At 34.7% G+C, this 16,812-nt stretch overlaps 1 protein-coding gene across 1 annotated transcript; it reads left to right on the forward strand.

The window, feature by feature from the left end:
* The first annotated feature begins 276 nt into the window (after positions 1-276).
* LOC107798179 (ceramide synthase LOH2) lies at positions 277-15,939 on the forward strand. Its single transcript, XM_016621148.2, has 6 exons — positions 277-757; positions 4,019-4,227; positions 9,976-10,131; positions 14,436-14,621; positions 14,711-14,889; positions 15,643-15,939. The coding sequence occupies exons 1-6, from the start codon at positions 641-643 to the stop codon at positions 15,660-15,662; spliced, it is 867 nt and encodes a 288-aa protein (XP_016476634.1). The 5' UTR covers positions 277-640; the 3' UTR covers positions 15,663-15,939.
* Positions 15,940-16,812: the final 873 nt, after the last annotated feature.

Consider the following 16,812-nt stretch of genomic DNA (forward strand, 5'->3'; position numbering starts at 1 on the left):
CTCTTATGGCTTATAAATCTTTTAAAAATAACATAATAATTTATTGATACTTCAGAAATCAAATAGCCAGAGGGAGAGAGAGGCATTTAGAGCACAACATAATTTTAACTTGTTATTCAATTTAAATCTTAAATTGAAGTATGATACTTTTTCGTAAACATAATATATGGAGTATTGAATATTGAAAAAGATAAAATAAAAAAAAAACAAAAGAAATTTCAAGTTAGTTACATCGTACGTACTATATGCATATTGCACCTGTAGACAGGGAGGTCACGGTGTCAGCGACTCAACATTAGCCGTATACGATTGCGTATTCTTCGATTTGTTACCATACCATAGAGGACCACAAACTTCGAAAAGCTTTAGTACCTACAAAAAAAAATAACCCCCCCCCCCCCCCCCCGGCCCTCGCCATTCACAAAGATCTCACCACCTCTTCTTCCTCCTCCTCATTGTATTACTCCATACGCCTGACACAACAATAGGGTGGGAATAAGGCGAATTCGTGTCTGTTCCAATGATTGGCAATTCATTTCTGTACATTATTGTTGATTTTGGAACAATTGATTGATGATAGATGTGAGTTTATAGGGAAATTTTTGTTGCCATTTCAAAATTGAGGTTCTGAAATCCTCTAATGGACTCGATTTGGGTAAATGATGTTGCCCCTGGCGTTCCGGATTTCATGTATGCGATTTACTTCATATTTGCTTTCTTCGCCGCCAGGTTCTTCCTTGACAGATTCATCTTTCGCGTAAGCTTCCTCATTTGATTAAGCTTTTAACCTTATTTTTATGTTTGTTAAAACTCGTTTCATGGATTCTTTTATTTGTGAGCAATATAGAAATATGTTAATTTATTATGACATAGTAACCCAGTTGACCGAATACGGAGTTTAAGAAAAAAGAGAAATAAAATGAGTCACATTACTTCCAAATAAGGAAAGCGGTCATTCTTTTTGGTACGAACTAAAAAGAAAATAAGTTCACATAAATTGAAATAGAGGGAGTGGTTGTTATTGTTTTTGTATCCAAAGTAATTGTGTTATTTAACTATGAAATCGGCCTGATTGTCGTATTACTTTGGAATATTAGCTGCTTCATGGTGATTGGACTTGAGTAATGACGGCAATTTAAAATATTACACTCAAAACCATGGGTTAAAATAATTACTTTATTAAATACAAATATATATGAGCTGCTAAAAAGGTAAGCTGAGGGTGGTATAACGGTAAAAATAATGTTTTCTACGAAAAATATTTCATTAGAAAATCTTTTTTCATTAATCAGGTAAATAAGTTTTAATTAATGATAAGGCCAAAAAAAAAAAAAGACACCACAAGGAACTACAAAGACATCCAAATCTTCTACTTGGGAAACCCATTTTCTAGATTATTTTTCGGTATTTGGTTGGGTGTAAATATTGGTGACTTATATCGATCTTATAAGGTGAAAATAATGTATGGGAATAATTTGGTGATATTTCCGAGTATTAAAGGTTGACAACAATGTACAAGTAATTGTTGAAGCAAGTGATATAAAATAAGACATGGGATGTTTGCCAAAAAAAAAAAAAAAATGATTCTGCCAAAGGTAATGTAGAAGTAGTTTTCTTCCTTTGGTTAAAAATATATCTTTTTTGCATAGGAAAATGGGTTCTGCCACAAGTGATAAGAGTAGAAGAGTGATAGGAGGAGTAGAAGTTATTTTCTCCTTGCAGTGGAGAACTTTTTTTGGTGGAAAAAATCATCTTCATCAAACATTAGAAAATGATTTTATCAAGAAAAATATTTTCCGCTAAAACAATTGACATATATGATATACCAAACACATCAGATCTCTTAAAGCAAATGGGTAAAGAAGACAGAGGCGGAGCGAGCATTTCAACTTTGTGGGTTCTAAATTTTAGAACACGATGATTTTAAGAGCTACTAATTGGGTTCTAAATTTAATACTTATACATATTTAGCTCTGTTTTAAAAGGCGTTCGAGCCCCGAGGCGAGGCGTACCAAAAACGCCCCGGGGCGATGATGTGGGGCGAAAGTCTCAAGAGGCGTACGCCCCGGCGTATGCCCGGGCGTTCGGGGCGCGTTTTTTTAGTAAGGAGTAAGCCCCAGAGACTTTTTCAAATTAAAACAAAATTTGTTGAATTAGTCCTTCATATAATACCTAAATTCTCAAAAGTCAGTTTGGTAATTACTCAAAAGGTTTAAAAAGGAACTCAAAAGTATTAAATTTAAAAGTAAAGATCTTTTTTATTGATTTAAGCCCTAATTCATGGTTTTTTCAATTTTTTATCTTGTCCGCTAGTCTGCTAATATCTCCCAAAAGCAACGAATATTAAATTTTTTTTTACAAATACAAAGAGAAATACATTCTTCTTCATAGCAACAAATTCAAAGTTCAAATTGCAGCTTTGCAGGTTAATCATCTTTTTTGTTCCTCTATATAGAAAACTTTATTCTTTTAGACTCAAATTACTTGTGCTTGTAAGTAACGTATAATAGATTGTTTTGATTAGTTTTTTGTGGGGATGGAGCACACACATATATAGTTTTCTTCAATATTTATGCAATTTTACCTGTTTATAAATATTTACTGTCATTATATTATTTTATAAAATATTAAAAACTAAATACCTATGGGGCTTACGCCCCGCTGAGGCATATGTAAAACGCCTCGCCTTACGCCCACGCCTTTTAAAATACTGATATTTAGTGAATTTCTTAACACAAATAGCTAAAATTACTGGTTTCGGCCGAACCCGCACTTAGGCTTCTACCTCCGCCCCTGAAAGAAGTTGTATCTTTAAGGATTTAAATCTGCTGAATTTTGTGACCACCTTATCTAAAATTTAAATTGTTAGAGAGCACACATTTTATGTAGTATTTAATTATTCCTTCAACTCGCTCCTACGCCCGATTCTTTTTATTGGCAAGAGCACAGGGACGTTTTTTTTTTTTTGATAATAGGTAGTAGTGTGTTTGAATCCAAGACTTCTGCTTACTCTAATTCCATGTTAAGAAAATGGACCTTTGACCTTACTAAATCTCAAATTGTAGCTCATGAGGTGATGATATTACACGACCATATAAAAAGATTACATGCCATACTCTCGATCAATGTGGGAATCTAACACCCTTCGCATGCCTAGGGTTGAGATCTGGAGCATAGATAACGTAACATGAGAGCCCAACATCAGGGTAAAGCTCTTGGTTAGCCAATAAAAAAGTTAACTCGAGTACCATGTTAAGTTATTAACTTTGGTTAGCCCATAAAACGGTCATCCTTTTAACATTTAATTTTAGCTAACTTCAACGTTTATTAATGGTTAGATGTTCTCAATCAATCAACTACGCCTAGATACGAAATTATTTGGGATTTACTGTATGAATCCTCTGTACCCATTCTACTCTATTCTGTAGTTAGTTGATCGTGAAGTGTATTATGTATTCAGTAGACAAAAAGATCATCAGAGTATGGCTATTTAAACCTGGTTGTCAATCTGTAGTGATCTTCCTCCTTTATCCATACATAAGACTCACTATGCTTTAGGAAACTTACATAAGAGGATTTTAGAGTCGGACTTTTAGTTAGATGTAAAACCTTAAGCCGTTTACTCTTCAAACTTCAAAGTAATGAATGATTTGAAATTTAAAGTTGTTTACTTATGGGTCCAAAGGAAGAATTCTGTGAATCAGTGTACGGGTTAACGTCAATCATCCTTGTGCTCTTACAATTTCATGATTTAAAGGTTTATGCAGCATGAATTGGGTGGGGTCTTAAGTCTTAACTGTCAAACTAGTATTGGTTTTGACACTCCTTTACACAAAAGTTGATTTCAGCTGCTTGAAAGTAGTGTAGGAGATTATATGATGGGAAAGTGAAAGGAGACTATTGAAAAATTATCTTGGACACTGTTACAGAACTAGTAGCTATGTGACTGACAGATCCGATTAACTTCTTTCCCCATAATATAATACATCCATGTTTCTTATGCATTCTTGTTCAACAGAGGCAAGCCATTTTGTTGCTGCGATTGGGAACCACCCACTTGAAAATTGATGAGCCTACAAGAGCAAAAATTGTTAAATGCTCTGAATCCATGTGGAAACTTGCATATTATGGCACTATTGAGTTTTGTGTCCTAAAAGTTGCCTATCACGAGCCATGGTTCCTAGACATTAAGGAGTATTTCAGGGGCTGGCCAAATCAAGAGCTACAGTGAGTATTGCGTCCCCTTTGTATTATGACCAATTATCTGATGAATGGCACTCGACATTTAATCTTTGTGTTAAAAAGTGAAAATAGATAGTTATTTTTAGTGAATGACTACAAAAGAAAGTCCCTAAGATTTGGTATTATTATTTTCCTTTTTGACTTAGGAACTTCTAACTTTTAGTCTCAAATTTCCTTATCTTGCAGCTTGTCCCTGAATTTCAGAAGGGGGTCTTTTCATCTGTATTACTTCTAGGAAATATCTAAAATTAACAGTTAATGGTCCAATTCAAATTAGTTCAGGAAGTCACACAATTGCGTTGCTAATTCTCTGAAACTAGGATGGAAAAACCTTAAGTATTTTGATTCTTATTAAGTTCCCACCTGAGACTCATATTAGGAGTTTGTATTTCAAAAACTTTGCAGCACCTTAGGAAAAAGCTCTGATTTCTTTTTGTAGAAGAAAAAAAGGAAAGAAAATCTTCTTTTGCTTGCTTATTCACTGAAATCTCTTGTCAAGAAGCCCCATGATCCTCATACATGTTTGTTACTGTGATCTGCTGATTTGCGGATAGGAGTGGCACTGGTTGTTGCTTTTTAATTGGGTTAATCACAGTGCTATAACCTGGACCTACAGTTTTTTCAATAACTGGGCTGATTTGTTGAAAGTTCAAGCGGGATGATTAGGACATGGTGATCTATGAAATGAAATACTTTTGTCTTGTTAAATGTTGAAGTTGTCATCTTGCTTCGTCTTAAAGTTTAAACTCTTAGAGACACATTTTTAATATTATAGTATGTCTCAGTACACCCCATCACGTGTGGGCTTGATTCTATTCTTTTTCGTGACCAAACATATAAAAATATTTTTGGGTGGCGGTGAGATTTGAACCCAAGACTTCTGCCTTTCTGGTACCATGTGAGAAATAAAGAACACGAGAAAGCATATTGAGAGAAAGCTTAGCCTGATTATACCCCCTAGCTTTGTGGCGTTTAAATAGTGATGTACACCTAACCTAAAGTAGAAAAGAACATGAAGGTTACAAAATTACAGAAAAGAATATTCCTAATTGATTCCTACTGATTCTATAAATATTTTTGTTAATGTCGAAACATTCTTAAGACTCCTCATCAAGTTGATGCACCACAAATCGTATGTCCCGAGCTTGTTACACATTGTCACTAATTTGGGCACGAAACTTGGTGAATATATTTTCTAATTGATCAAATTTTACGGACTTCTAATGTCTATTGAGAGTATCTTTTCTATGCAAAGTGACAATCAATTCTATGTACTTGGCCCTTGCGTGAAACCCCGGATTTGATGCAATATGAAGTGTTCTTTGACTATCATACACAAGTTTCATCACAACCGATCTCTTCAAACTTCATTTCTCTAAATAGTTGCTTGATTCATACAAGTTCACAATTTGCTACAGTCATGGCTCGGTATTTTTCTTTCGCAATAGAATACTAGACCTAGCAACCATATTTTGCTTCTTGCTCTTTCGAGACACCAAGTTACCTCAAAGCCGAACACAATATGCAAAGGGGGAGCTTGCATTCAAAAGTGATCCTACCCAATCTACATCTATATTGCCAATGATATGATTATGCCCTCTATCCTCATGGAGCAATCCTTTCCATGGAGCAGATTTTATGTAATGAAGGCCCAACGGGGTACCACATGGAGAGTCCAAAAATTGAATTACAATGCTCACCAAAAAGGCAATATCAAGTGGTCACTATGAGATAATTCAATTTCAACAAGCTGCCTATATTCCAGGATCACTAAGAAGCTCTCCCTAACCTACTATAAGCTTGTGACATCAGATCCATGAGAGTATTAATAGGCCTATAATTTGTCATCCTTGTTTTCCCAAGAATGTCAAGAGGATACTTCCGCTACGACATGTCAATACTTGATGTGGATTCCGGAACCTCAATACCTAAAAGAATAATAGTCTGCCTAGATGCTTGGTTTGTATGTATTGAAAAAGGTGTTGTTTCAGCTTAGCAATACCCTCTTGATCATTGTTTGTGCATGTCATCAACATAAATCACCAAATAATTGCATAGATTTGGGGAAGAATGCCGATAGAACATAGGATGATTAGCCTCAATATGAGTCATACTGAACTCCTAAACAATTGTAGTTGAACTTATCAGACCATGCTCTAGGTGATTGCTTTAGACAATATATCAATGTAACCAACATATAAGATCTTTAAGCTCTCCTAAGCTATAAAACTTGATGGTTGCTCGATATATGCTTCATCCTTAAGATTAGTGTGAAGAAAAGCATTCTTAATGTCTAACTAATGAAGAGGCAAATGGCAATAGTGGGCATTAATAGAAAATGACGAATATATGCTATTTTAGTCGGTGGAGAGAAAGTATTTCGATAATCAATTTAAATATTAAAGTATAGCCTTTAGCAACAACACAAGCTTAAGACGATCAATTTGACCATCTGGACCAACCTTGACTGTATATACTCATCAATCTTTGCCTGTTGCGAGCATGATCATAACATTATTCCATTGGACCCAGAAATGATACATTGGAAGAATCCGTTGGGTCTTCCAATATCAATAGGTTGATTGTTTCGCTCCTGTATTTGCCAACCTGGATAAGAAGGTGCTTAGTCTTAGGAATAGAAATAGAGGACAAAGATGACGCAAAAGTATAATGATGTGATATTAACCGACGATAACTCAATAATATACATGGGATTAGGATTGGCGAGTACCTTTCTGGATGGCCATTGGTGGACTATGTGTGCGAGGCAGGTCCATAGTAGGCGAAGGATTTGGTGCAGGGCGTGAATCAAGACTATGTGTTGGGAGACTAATCAGCAACAGATAAAGGATCCGGTATAGGGCATGAATTATCTAGACTTGACGTGCTAGTGATAATGATAAGTAATAAGTGGTGGTGTCGTGGGAGATGATGGGAGAATGAGGACTTATTGGATCTCCCAGTAAAACTACATAGACGTCAAGATGGTCAGAAGAACTAAAAGGTGTGAAATAAGGTTGAGTTGCAAGGAAGGTGACATTAGCTGACAAAAGTATTGACGAAGGTCGGATGAGTAGCAAAAGCTTTTTGAACTCGAAAATAATCGTGAACAATACACACTTGAGAGCATGAGGGGTTAATTTATTTCTTCCAGGGGTTAGATTATGAACAAAACAAGTTCTTCCAAAGGAAGAGAATACAAAAATGAACATATGAATCAGATAGTGTGTGGAACTTGATCCTGAATAACTGAGGAAGACATGCGATTAATCAAATAACATGCGGTGTGAACCGCATTATCCCAAAAACGCAATGAAACATGTAATAGTCATATATGTATAGTGCGAGTGGTCTGAATGAGATGTCTATTCTTCCTCTCAGCTGCTCTATTTTATTGAGAGGTATGAGAACTAGATGTTCGATTAACAATCAAACTAGAGTTTATAAACTGTTGAAAGTGAGAGGATAAATATTCTAGTGCATTGTCATTAAGAAAAGTGCGAATAGAAATCTCAAATTGAGCGGAAAAAGTTTGAAAAGTAGAAAACAACATAAAATGATCCTTCATTAGAATCTACGTATACCTTGAGTAATTGTCAATGAAACTAACGAAGTAACGTAACTCCAAAGTAGAGCTAACTCAACTAGGACCTCAGACATCGGAATGGACCAAAGAGAAAGGAGATTCTTCATGATAATCAGAATGGTGAGCAAAGGAAGGATGATTATGCTTACGAAGTTGACTAGACGAAAAATTTAAGGTAGATAGGTGAGACAAACTAGTTACCATGTTTTGAAATTTAAAATAAATTGGAATTTCCAAATTGTCTATGAAGTAACCCAAGTAAGTCGGTAACATGAGAAGCTGTGGTGATCTTGGAAGGTTGAGGTAGTAAAGTCCATGTGATTCACGTCCGATATCTATTATCCGTTATATGCTGTAATCTTGTATGATAACAGAGTTATCGAGAGAGGTAAATAAACAATTAAATGACTGAGGAAAAAGACTAACATATATTAGATTGAAGGAACAACCATGAAGATGAAGGACTGAATTTAAGTTAAAGAGAGCAGTAGCATAGCTTGACTTACTCCAGTTGCCATGGTTTTGGTTCCATCGCCCAATGTAACAGTTGGAAGAGATTGAGAATATGAAATAGAAGAGAAAAGAGATTTATTGCCTGAAATATGATTTGAGGCTCTTGGGTTAGAGCACAGGGAAACATAAGCTACAAAATTACTAGTTTGAACGGATGCAACATGCGAAGATGCTTGATTACGTGTATCTTTGTTCTTAAGAAACTGATTTTAATTGGATAAGGAAGTCATCCGACCGTTTGAATTACCTGAATCCATTTTGTATAACTAATATTTTTAAATCCCAATGCATAATTGGACAAGTAGCCGCAATTTATGAAAATAGCCTCCAAAGAAGGTCAATACTCAACAGTATCACCATAATATTTTGGAATATTCTGATTGACGGAAATGACATATGTGAATATTGTGATCGCGGAAAAACTCATCGGAATGTCTGAGAAACAGTGATGGCTCTTTCTGCTTGAATCAACTCCCAGAACTCCGAAAATATGTGTAAGAGTGGAAAGCAGTAACAAGAAAAGCTCTGCACGAAAATCTGACAGGTGGCCTCCGATGATGGTTGGAATGTCGGGAAAGTTCGATGGGTTGATTTAAAATGGAGAGGCGGCCCACAGGTGATAAGATCTCGCCAGAAGGTTGCCGCGAAACTCCACATGCACTTGCGCGTGTGATAAACTTGCTGAAAATTCTGGGGCTTTCTGGGGTTTGGTCGCCAGAGAGTTCTGATCCTCTTGGTAGTGCTTGTTGATGCACAACACTCACGGATAGCAACAATAACTTTGATAGAACTCCTTCTCACCAGAAAAGTTGCATGGTGACAAGATTTCTCTCCCGCATGTCGCAAATAAATGCACATGTCCATCTACACAGAACTCTTTGTCCATTGTCGATACTTTATTACTGAATTCTCAATTTATGTCCTGTTTAGTACTTGTAGATTCCATTTGCAAGCATCCAATTGCTCCAGTTATTTATATAATAAGAAAGAGCACAAAAGTAAAAAGTTCCTTACCTGCAACCATCCGAAAGACCAAGCGAAAAAGAGTTGTGTCTAATCCTTACAAAATGAAGAAACAGAAATAGTTACCCCTACTTTTGTTCTCATAGAAAACCATGTGCCTCCATTATTCTTCAACAAGGCTCTTTCTTTCTATAGCCCTTGGTCCGGGAGACTGGCAATTTTTCAAATCTCTCCTTTTCACAAAATCGATTCTTTTCCTCCTCTTGTTATCTTGGCGCTTACCTCTTCATCTCCTTCAACTCTTCTCTCTTATTTTTAATCATTTTTATTTGTTTTGGTTAAACATTTTTCCCTCAAGTGACACTTAATGCACCATTTTTTTCTTTCACCTTTTGCAATCAAGATATACATGAAAAAATTTCACTGGATAGGTGTAACTGCAGACCTGCTCCATTCCTTAGCTATCTCCTTGTGTCTTTCCTTCTTATCTTTGTAAGCCATAATAAGTCACCTCTATTCAGTATCTTTCTGCAAGTGTCATCGTGTTAACAGCTGTCTGTCTGTTATGTAGATGTATCTTCTTCTGCCGTGTGAATATAGAAACCATCCTGGTTCTTCCCAAGAGTTTGATAGTCTAACATAGTTTATGTGTTTTCTTATTGACATTGTAGGGTTGGAATAAAACTTATCTATATGTGCCAATGTGGGTTCTACCTCTATAGCATTGCTGCCCTCCTCGTTTGGGAAACACGAAGGAAAGACTTCTCTGTGATGATGTCTCATCACATAGTCACAGTTATTCTGATATCATACTCGTACATTTCAAGGTAACCTTACTTCATTAGAGGTTTGTACCTTTTTATCACTTTTTTCTTTTCTGTTTTGGGATTTATAGATACTGACCTTGACATAATAGGATGAGATTTTGTCTAGTATGAAGTGACAGTTTTAGAAGTTCCCTCTATGTATGTTGGATGAAGTACATATAGGAAGTGGGAATGTGTTTAGGTCTGAGTTATTTGTTATCATGTTAGTCAACCACTGACCACGGGGTTGTTTGGACATGTTTCAAGAAATTGTGTCTCTGCTTTTGTTTTCTTTCGAAGGTCGCGTTAGAGTGCAAGGTGAAAGTGGATTTGATACTTTGAGCAAATAGAGAAAGTAGAATGAAACAAAAAGATTGAACATCTAATGAACAATCATATATCTGAATATTGGCAGTATGTTGTTGTGCATATTCATATGAATAACATTAATCATATCTATGTTAACAATTAAAGAAATAATATTAATCATTTGTAATCGGACATGATCATTTATATATATATATATATATATATATATATATATATATATATATATATATATATATATACAACTAATAACTTTATCAAGAAAATATAATAAACAACTTATAAAGTACAAAGTAGTTTTCCATTTATTTGTAAATGCAGTATCAGAGGAATGCAATTGCAATAAATTCGCGGTCGGATTATCAGATAATAATTAGTCTTTGGGGTCCATTTTTAATTCATCTACCATAGTGAAGAAATGTGTCAAATTTCCAAAGTCAATTATCCTCTCCTTGCACTTAATCTGTTGATTTCACGAAACTGGGCAAATTATTAAGATAACTTGGCTTTATACTGGGCCACACCCTCTCCCTCTGTCCTGGTTCCTTTTCTGATTATATATTTTCTTAACATGTGATAATCTCTTTCATGACTTTATCTAACTAATTATCTTCTATGGTATCTATTAAGACTTTGCTTGAGGTTCATCTACTTTAGGATTTAGGATCAAAATTATCTTATCATTCTTGTAGATTAGCAAATTCTCTATGCTGAAAACTTGATCTTTTGAAGGAGGCTGACTCCTGAAGAATGTTTGTGACAAGCAGAGTAGGGCAGAAAATTAACATGTTTGGACAAATAATTTTTGCTTTAGGTTTAATTTTATTCGTTAGCCATGATTATGGCTAAGCATCCTTAAGAAAAAAATTAATTATGGTGCTTTTGTTGAGATTTCACATCTTCAAAAACATTCTGTTCTTGAGAGAAGTATCCAGAAAAGTTAAGGCCATATATAGCTGGTACCACAGTATTATAAACACAGTTTTATTTCTTGTTTGCTTTCCTTTTGCATTACATGTCTGGTGCATAATCAAAATAAATAAAGGTGCACGATGAAAGGAACCGTCCAAGCTAGAGCATATTGTCAACCTAAAAGTTGTTGTCATGAGTTAACTGTCTGGTTTAACTGTCCAAGAGCACAGGAGTTTAATTATTATTCCTCTCGAACGTTACGTAAGTTTTTGAAACAACAATATTTGAATTCGCTAGGAAATGCAATGTCATTCTTAGCAGATCTTCAACCTAAGGCGCTCAATCTTATTTATCAGATTTTGTTGGGTTGACCTAAGAAAAAAAAACTTAGGTTACTCTCGTTGTATTTTATCTATGTCCTGTTTGAGATTCTTGTTGGGCTGGTAGTGAAATTGAATGAACTCCTTTGAATTTGGAGATAGTTAACATTTATAGCATTTTGATCATATAATCAACTCTGACTAGTTTTATGTTTGAGGTCGTCTAGTTATTGTGTACAAGTCAATCGTACTAATAGCCTGTTTGGCCAAGCTGGAAAAATCGCCTTATTTTGAGAAGTGTTTTTTTCAAAAGTGCTTTTCGAAAAAGTACTTTTGGAGAAAAGCAGTTTGTGTTTCGCTAATCAATTTGAAAAGCACTTTGAACAATAATTTGTGTTTGGCCAAACTTTTCAAAAAGTGCTTTTAAGTGTCAAATTACAAATAAAGACATGAAAAGATTTGCTTAATAGTTAATATTATATAAGTAGATAAATAATTATAAATATTTATTATTTAAGATAATAATTAAGTTTTTTATTTTATTTAAGTAAAATATAAAAATAAAATTGAAAAGTACTTTATTCTTTCAAGATAATTTAAATATATCAAAAAATCATTCAATAAATATGAAAGTTCATCCCAAAAGTCATTTTATATTACTTAATAGTTTAAACTAAGTAAGGTTATTTTGGTATATATAATATTTTGCAAAGGGTATTTTTGGTAGGAAGAAAAGTCAAAACTACTTCTGCTTCTGGGGAGAAGCTACTTTTTTCTGCTTCTTCAAAACTGCTTCTGCTTCTGGCCAAAAACACTTTTTTTTCCCAAAAAAAACTTGGCCAAACAGGCTATAAGTTAAGGTGTTATATGGAAAATTTCTTAAAGCCAATTGGTCTTCACTAATTCTGTTGATAGAATGCCTAAACTGACTCGTGTCATAGATTCTATGCATATTTCAACGGGAAAAGGGTCTGATTTACCCCTTTACTTTGATAAATAGTATACTTTTAACCTCCGTTATACTATTGGTCCATTTAAAGCCTTACCGTTAGCAAAGTAGAAACAATTGCCCCTATTTTTAGTGGGAGTCCACCATGGCAAGGGCCCAGTTATTAAAATCCAATGTGGCCTGACATTTTGGGTGAGGTGGACGCCGTCTGGCATGCCACCTCACCAAATTTTACTTTTTCCTTATTCTCTTTCTTGCTCTTTCTTATTCAGAGTATTTTCCTTTCATTGCTGATAATTTTTACCCATTAATACCTAATTAACGTAAAAGCCATCAATAACCATAATCTTAATCAACACTAGAACCCACCCAACTCATCCCTCTATCTAGCCAGAAACAAATCATATTTTCTTCATTTCTTTTCCATATAACCAAGAAACCACTGGAGAAGGCAACCAAAGAGAAAATCTTTAGTTTAAACTTTGATGTCAAAAGTACCATTGAGTTTGGTGGTTCTTGAAACTGAATTTTGGGGCTCGCATTTAATGGCAACTGCTGCAAAATTAAACTTTTGGTAAGAGATTGAACTAATAATACATTTTGCTAGATACTTCAGTTGGGTGTTAATGAATGTTGTTGGATACTTCAAATCTAGTGGTTCTTTTTTTATTTGGAAGCCTTCTTTCTTATGAAGATGAAAAGAAAAACTCTGCTCAAAAGTTGAAATCTGGCCGGAAAAAATGGTGGCTGACGAACCTAAGCTTTCCGAACAACCAAAAGGTTTCCTCAACTTTTAACCTACTCCATTTTCCTTTCTTTTCCTTCATTCCGTTTAGTATCAAATTCACCAACAAATCTCTCTCTATATATAAGAAAGAAATAAAAGACAGAGAAGAAGCAAAGCAAAGATGGCGTGGAAGGGGAGATAGCAGCGGCCTGAAAATTAGAAAAGAAAGAAGAGGAAGGACGAGAAAAAGAAGAAAATTCTGGAATGAAATAAGAATATTCAGAAGTGATAACTAATATAATTAATTATATATCATCCAATCAAAAGATGACACATGTAGAGTTTGAAACAAGAATTCTTGCCACAGTGGACTTCCGTTAAAAATAGGGGCAATTGTTTCTACTTTGCTAACGATAAGGCTTTAAATGGACCAATAGTATAACGGAGGTTAAAAGTATACTATTTATCAAAGTAGAAGGGTAAATCAGACCCTTTTCCCTATTTCAAAAGTAGGTGAAGTCCTAGCAGCAATCACTGTAAATGCAACTTTTTGAACGTCATTGTAGGATGAATTGTGGAAAATCTGTTGCTTGGATACTTGAATTCACCTTTTGCGAAACATTTCACAGAGTGATCTTCAAGTTAATTTGACGTGAATCCATTCATTTCTAGGGCTGCTTTAGTTAACTTGCAGATATTTTGGTCAATGATTTTTAAGAACAAGTTCACCCTTCGTGGCTACTAAGGATAAGCTACAAAGTGAGTTGAAGGTCATTACTTCTTAACTGCATTATCTTAATGGTACCTTTTTTTCTTATTTTTTCTTATGAGGACCTCTCTTTTCCTTCTTATTTCGCAGTGAAATACCATAAAAGAGTCATGATTGTGTCATGACTGTTTGTCACCGAGTTTTGAACCTTGCGCCATTGGCCTCGGGGATTTCTTGGTTACCAAAAATAATTTAACAAGCATCCAGGAGATAAATTAGCAAATGAAGCATATTCAAGATACTGCCTTCTGATTTGAAGAATGGAGTAGTTTTATCTTTAGCAGTTGGTATGTTAATTTTTTTTGTGTTCCAAATTCACAGCTTCTTTAGAATTGGGATTGTTATTCTTGCATTGCACGATGCCAGTGACGTCTTTCTTGAAGCTGCTAAAGTGTTTAAGTACTCAGAGAAGGAGCTTGGAGCTAGCTTATTCTTTGGTCTTTTTGCCATCTCTTGGTTTGTACTTAGGCTGGTTTTCTTTCCATTTTGGGTCATACAATCCTCAAGGTTTGGCCTTTACCAGATTTTGAACTCATAATTTATCTCCCTTCTTTTTCTGAGTTTTCCTAATGGCTTCGATGTATTTCATTACCCAGCTACTATTTATGTGAGGTCTTGAGGCTGTCTGAGGCCTATGATACAACGGTATACTATGTCTTCAACACAATGCTCTTGACTCTACTTGTGTTCCACTTGTATTGGTGGATTCTAATATGTTCAATGATCACGAGGCAGTTGAAAAATAGAGGAAAAGTTGGGGAAGATATTAGATCTGGTGAGCATCTTTGTAGTGAAGTTGAGGAAAACTACAGCTATCTTATGTTATTGAACTGGTGCTGAAACTGTTGTACGTATGTGATTAACCTTTGTTTTTCCTTTTCTCCTATTCAAAAGAAAAAATGTGGAGAGCAATTTAGAAAAAACATGAAGATTGGCAATCCAAATGTCTTGCGCCCTGCTAGACATTTTCTCAAATAGCTGAAACTGAATCAGAATTTATCCTATACGTTATTGGATGAATGAGATATTGTAGCAATTAACGTACTGACTCGTTTCTATTTTAATATTCGAAAATTGGATGCTCATGTCCTATACAGCTGACTGTTAAGATGAATCCATTTTTTTGGAAGTTCTTTTATTGAATGGTGTATTGCTATCTAGCATTGGAAAATGGACTATTGTTTGCAAAAGATTTTAAATAGGCCTTATGCCTCTTTTCTCTAGATTAGTAGTCTGTTTCCTGACATGAGCTTGTCTTAAACTTCTGTGAAACTCATCTCTCTACTTCTTTGGTAGTTGCAAAACCAACCCTCGAGATGTCTTTTGAACTGCCTCCGGCCCAGGAAAAATTTAAAATTGTATTATCTCTCTTTTTTGTTCCTTCTTTATTGTTTCTTTTTTTGGTGCAATTGAAGGGGATACGGAAACTGATTATATGCTCTGACCCGGTTTTGTCATATTCTCCATTGCAATGGAGGACTTGAAGATACTTTTAAACTGCTGGTGATGTGTTTCTTTTTTAATGCAGATTCAGAAGATGATGACTAGCTTATGCTCAAATCTTCTGCAGAAGCGTGTTATCTTGGGAAGATTGCATATGACTTGCATATGACTTGTAGGTTTGTCACGGCGTCTGGTTCCTTCTCCAATTAGGCCTAGGTTGTCATCATCTAAGTTTTTGTTCTCTTTTTCTTTTGATTGTAGGAGAAGGTGAAAGAGGCGTCTATCATTTTAATTATATTACAAAAATTTAGGTGTACAAAATAACAGGCATCTCCTTGTATAATGTTCTCTCTAACCAGATAATGAAAACAATTTAAGCAGACCATCTTTGCTTATGTCTCTTAGCTTGATTTAAGGAGGTTAGGCTCATTATGAAGAACGAAAAAAGAAAAATGGAGGAGCACATGTCTCACTGCTTCAATTTTAGTAACTTTTTGGTTCTATTTACTTTCATGCTTGTAGGGGATAAGAGCCTCCGCATCCACATGTTTAGGTAGACTAGTTTCTGGACACGTGCGTTGCACGTGTATCCCATATTAATTTTATATAATACATATTTAAAAATAGTTAAAAAGAATTTGATTGAAATATTAATTAGAAACTAAAATATTTAAAAAGCTAAACAATATTTGTTGCATATCATTAATACCTCTTATGATGAAGTTAGAGGTCGTACTCTGGGACCAACTCTATCTCTAATATAATTTTCAACCATAAGATAAATTAAAATTTTCCGTATATGTTATTTAAAGGCGGTTTAAAATGAAAGTAGTTTGTGAATATTTCAAACAGCATATTCTTTCTCAAGAATGAAATTGAATATGCAAATATTTTGACACATCATGGGTAAATAAGCTAAAATAACCACAATACTATTTTCATATTCCATACAATTTCTATCCATATATCAGAATTGAAATATATAGGGTTCTCCAATAGTGCCAAATGAAGTTGATTTAAGGCCTGGTATTTATATAAATCAAATGAATATATAATATTTGTCTTCACATAATTATAATTTTTAAATAATGCAAGAATTATGTTTGTATTTATTCATGTATATCGGATTAAATGATAAAATATAAGTTGTACCAAAGTTTTGAAAGTAAAAAATAGCCTCGAACACTCAAAATCCAAAAGCCAACTGAGTGTTCACGAGAAGTATAGTACAAATAAAGACATTAAAGTGTAAAGG

This window comes from Nicotiana tabacum, chromosome 4, assembly GCF_000715075.1.
Source record: "Nicotiana tabacum cultivar K326 chromosome 4, ASM71507v2, whole genome shotgun sequence".
In the NCBI taxonomy this organism is placed as follows: Eukaryota; Viridiplantae; Streptophyta; class Magnoliopsida; order Solanales; family Solanaceae; genus Nicotiana; species Nicotiana tabacum.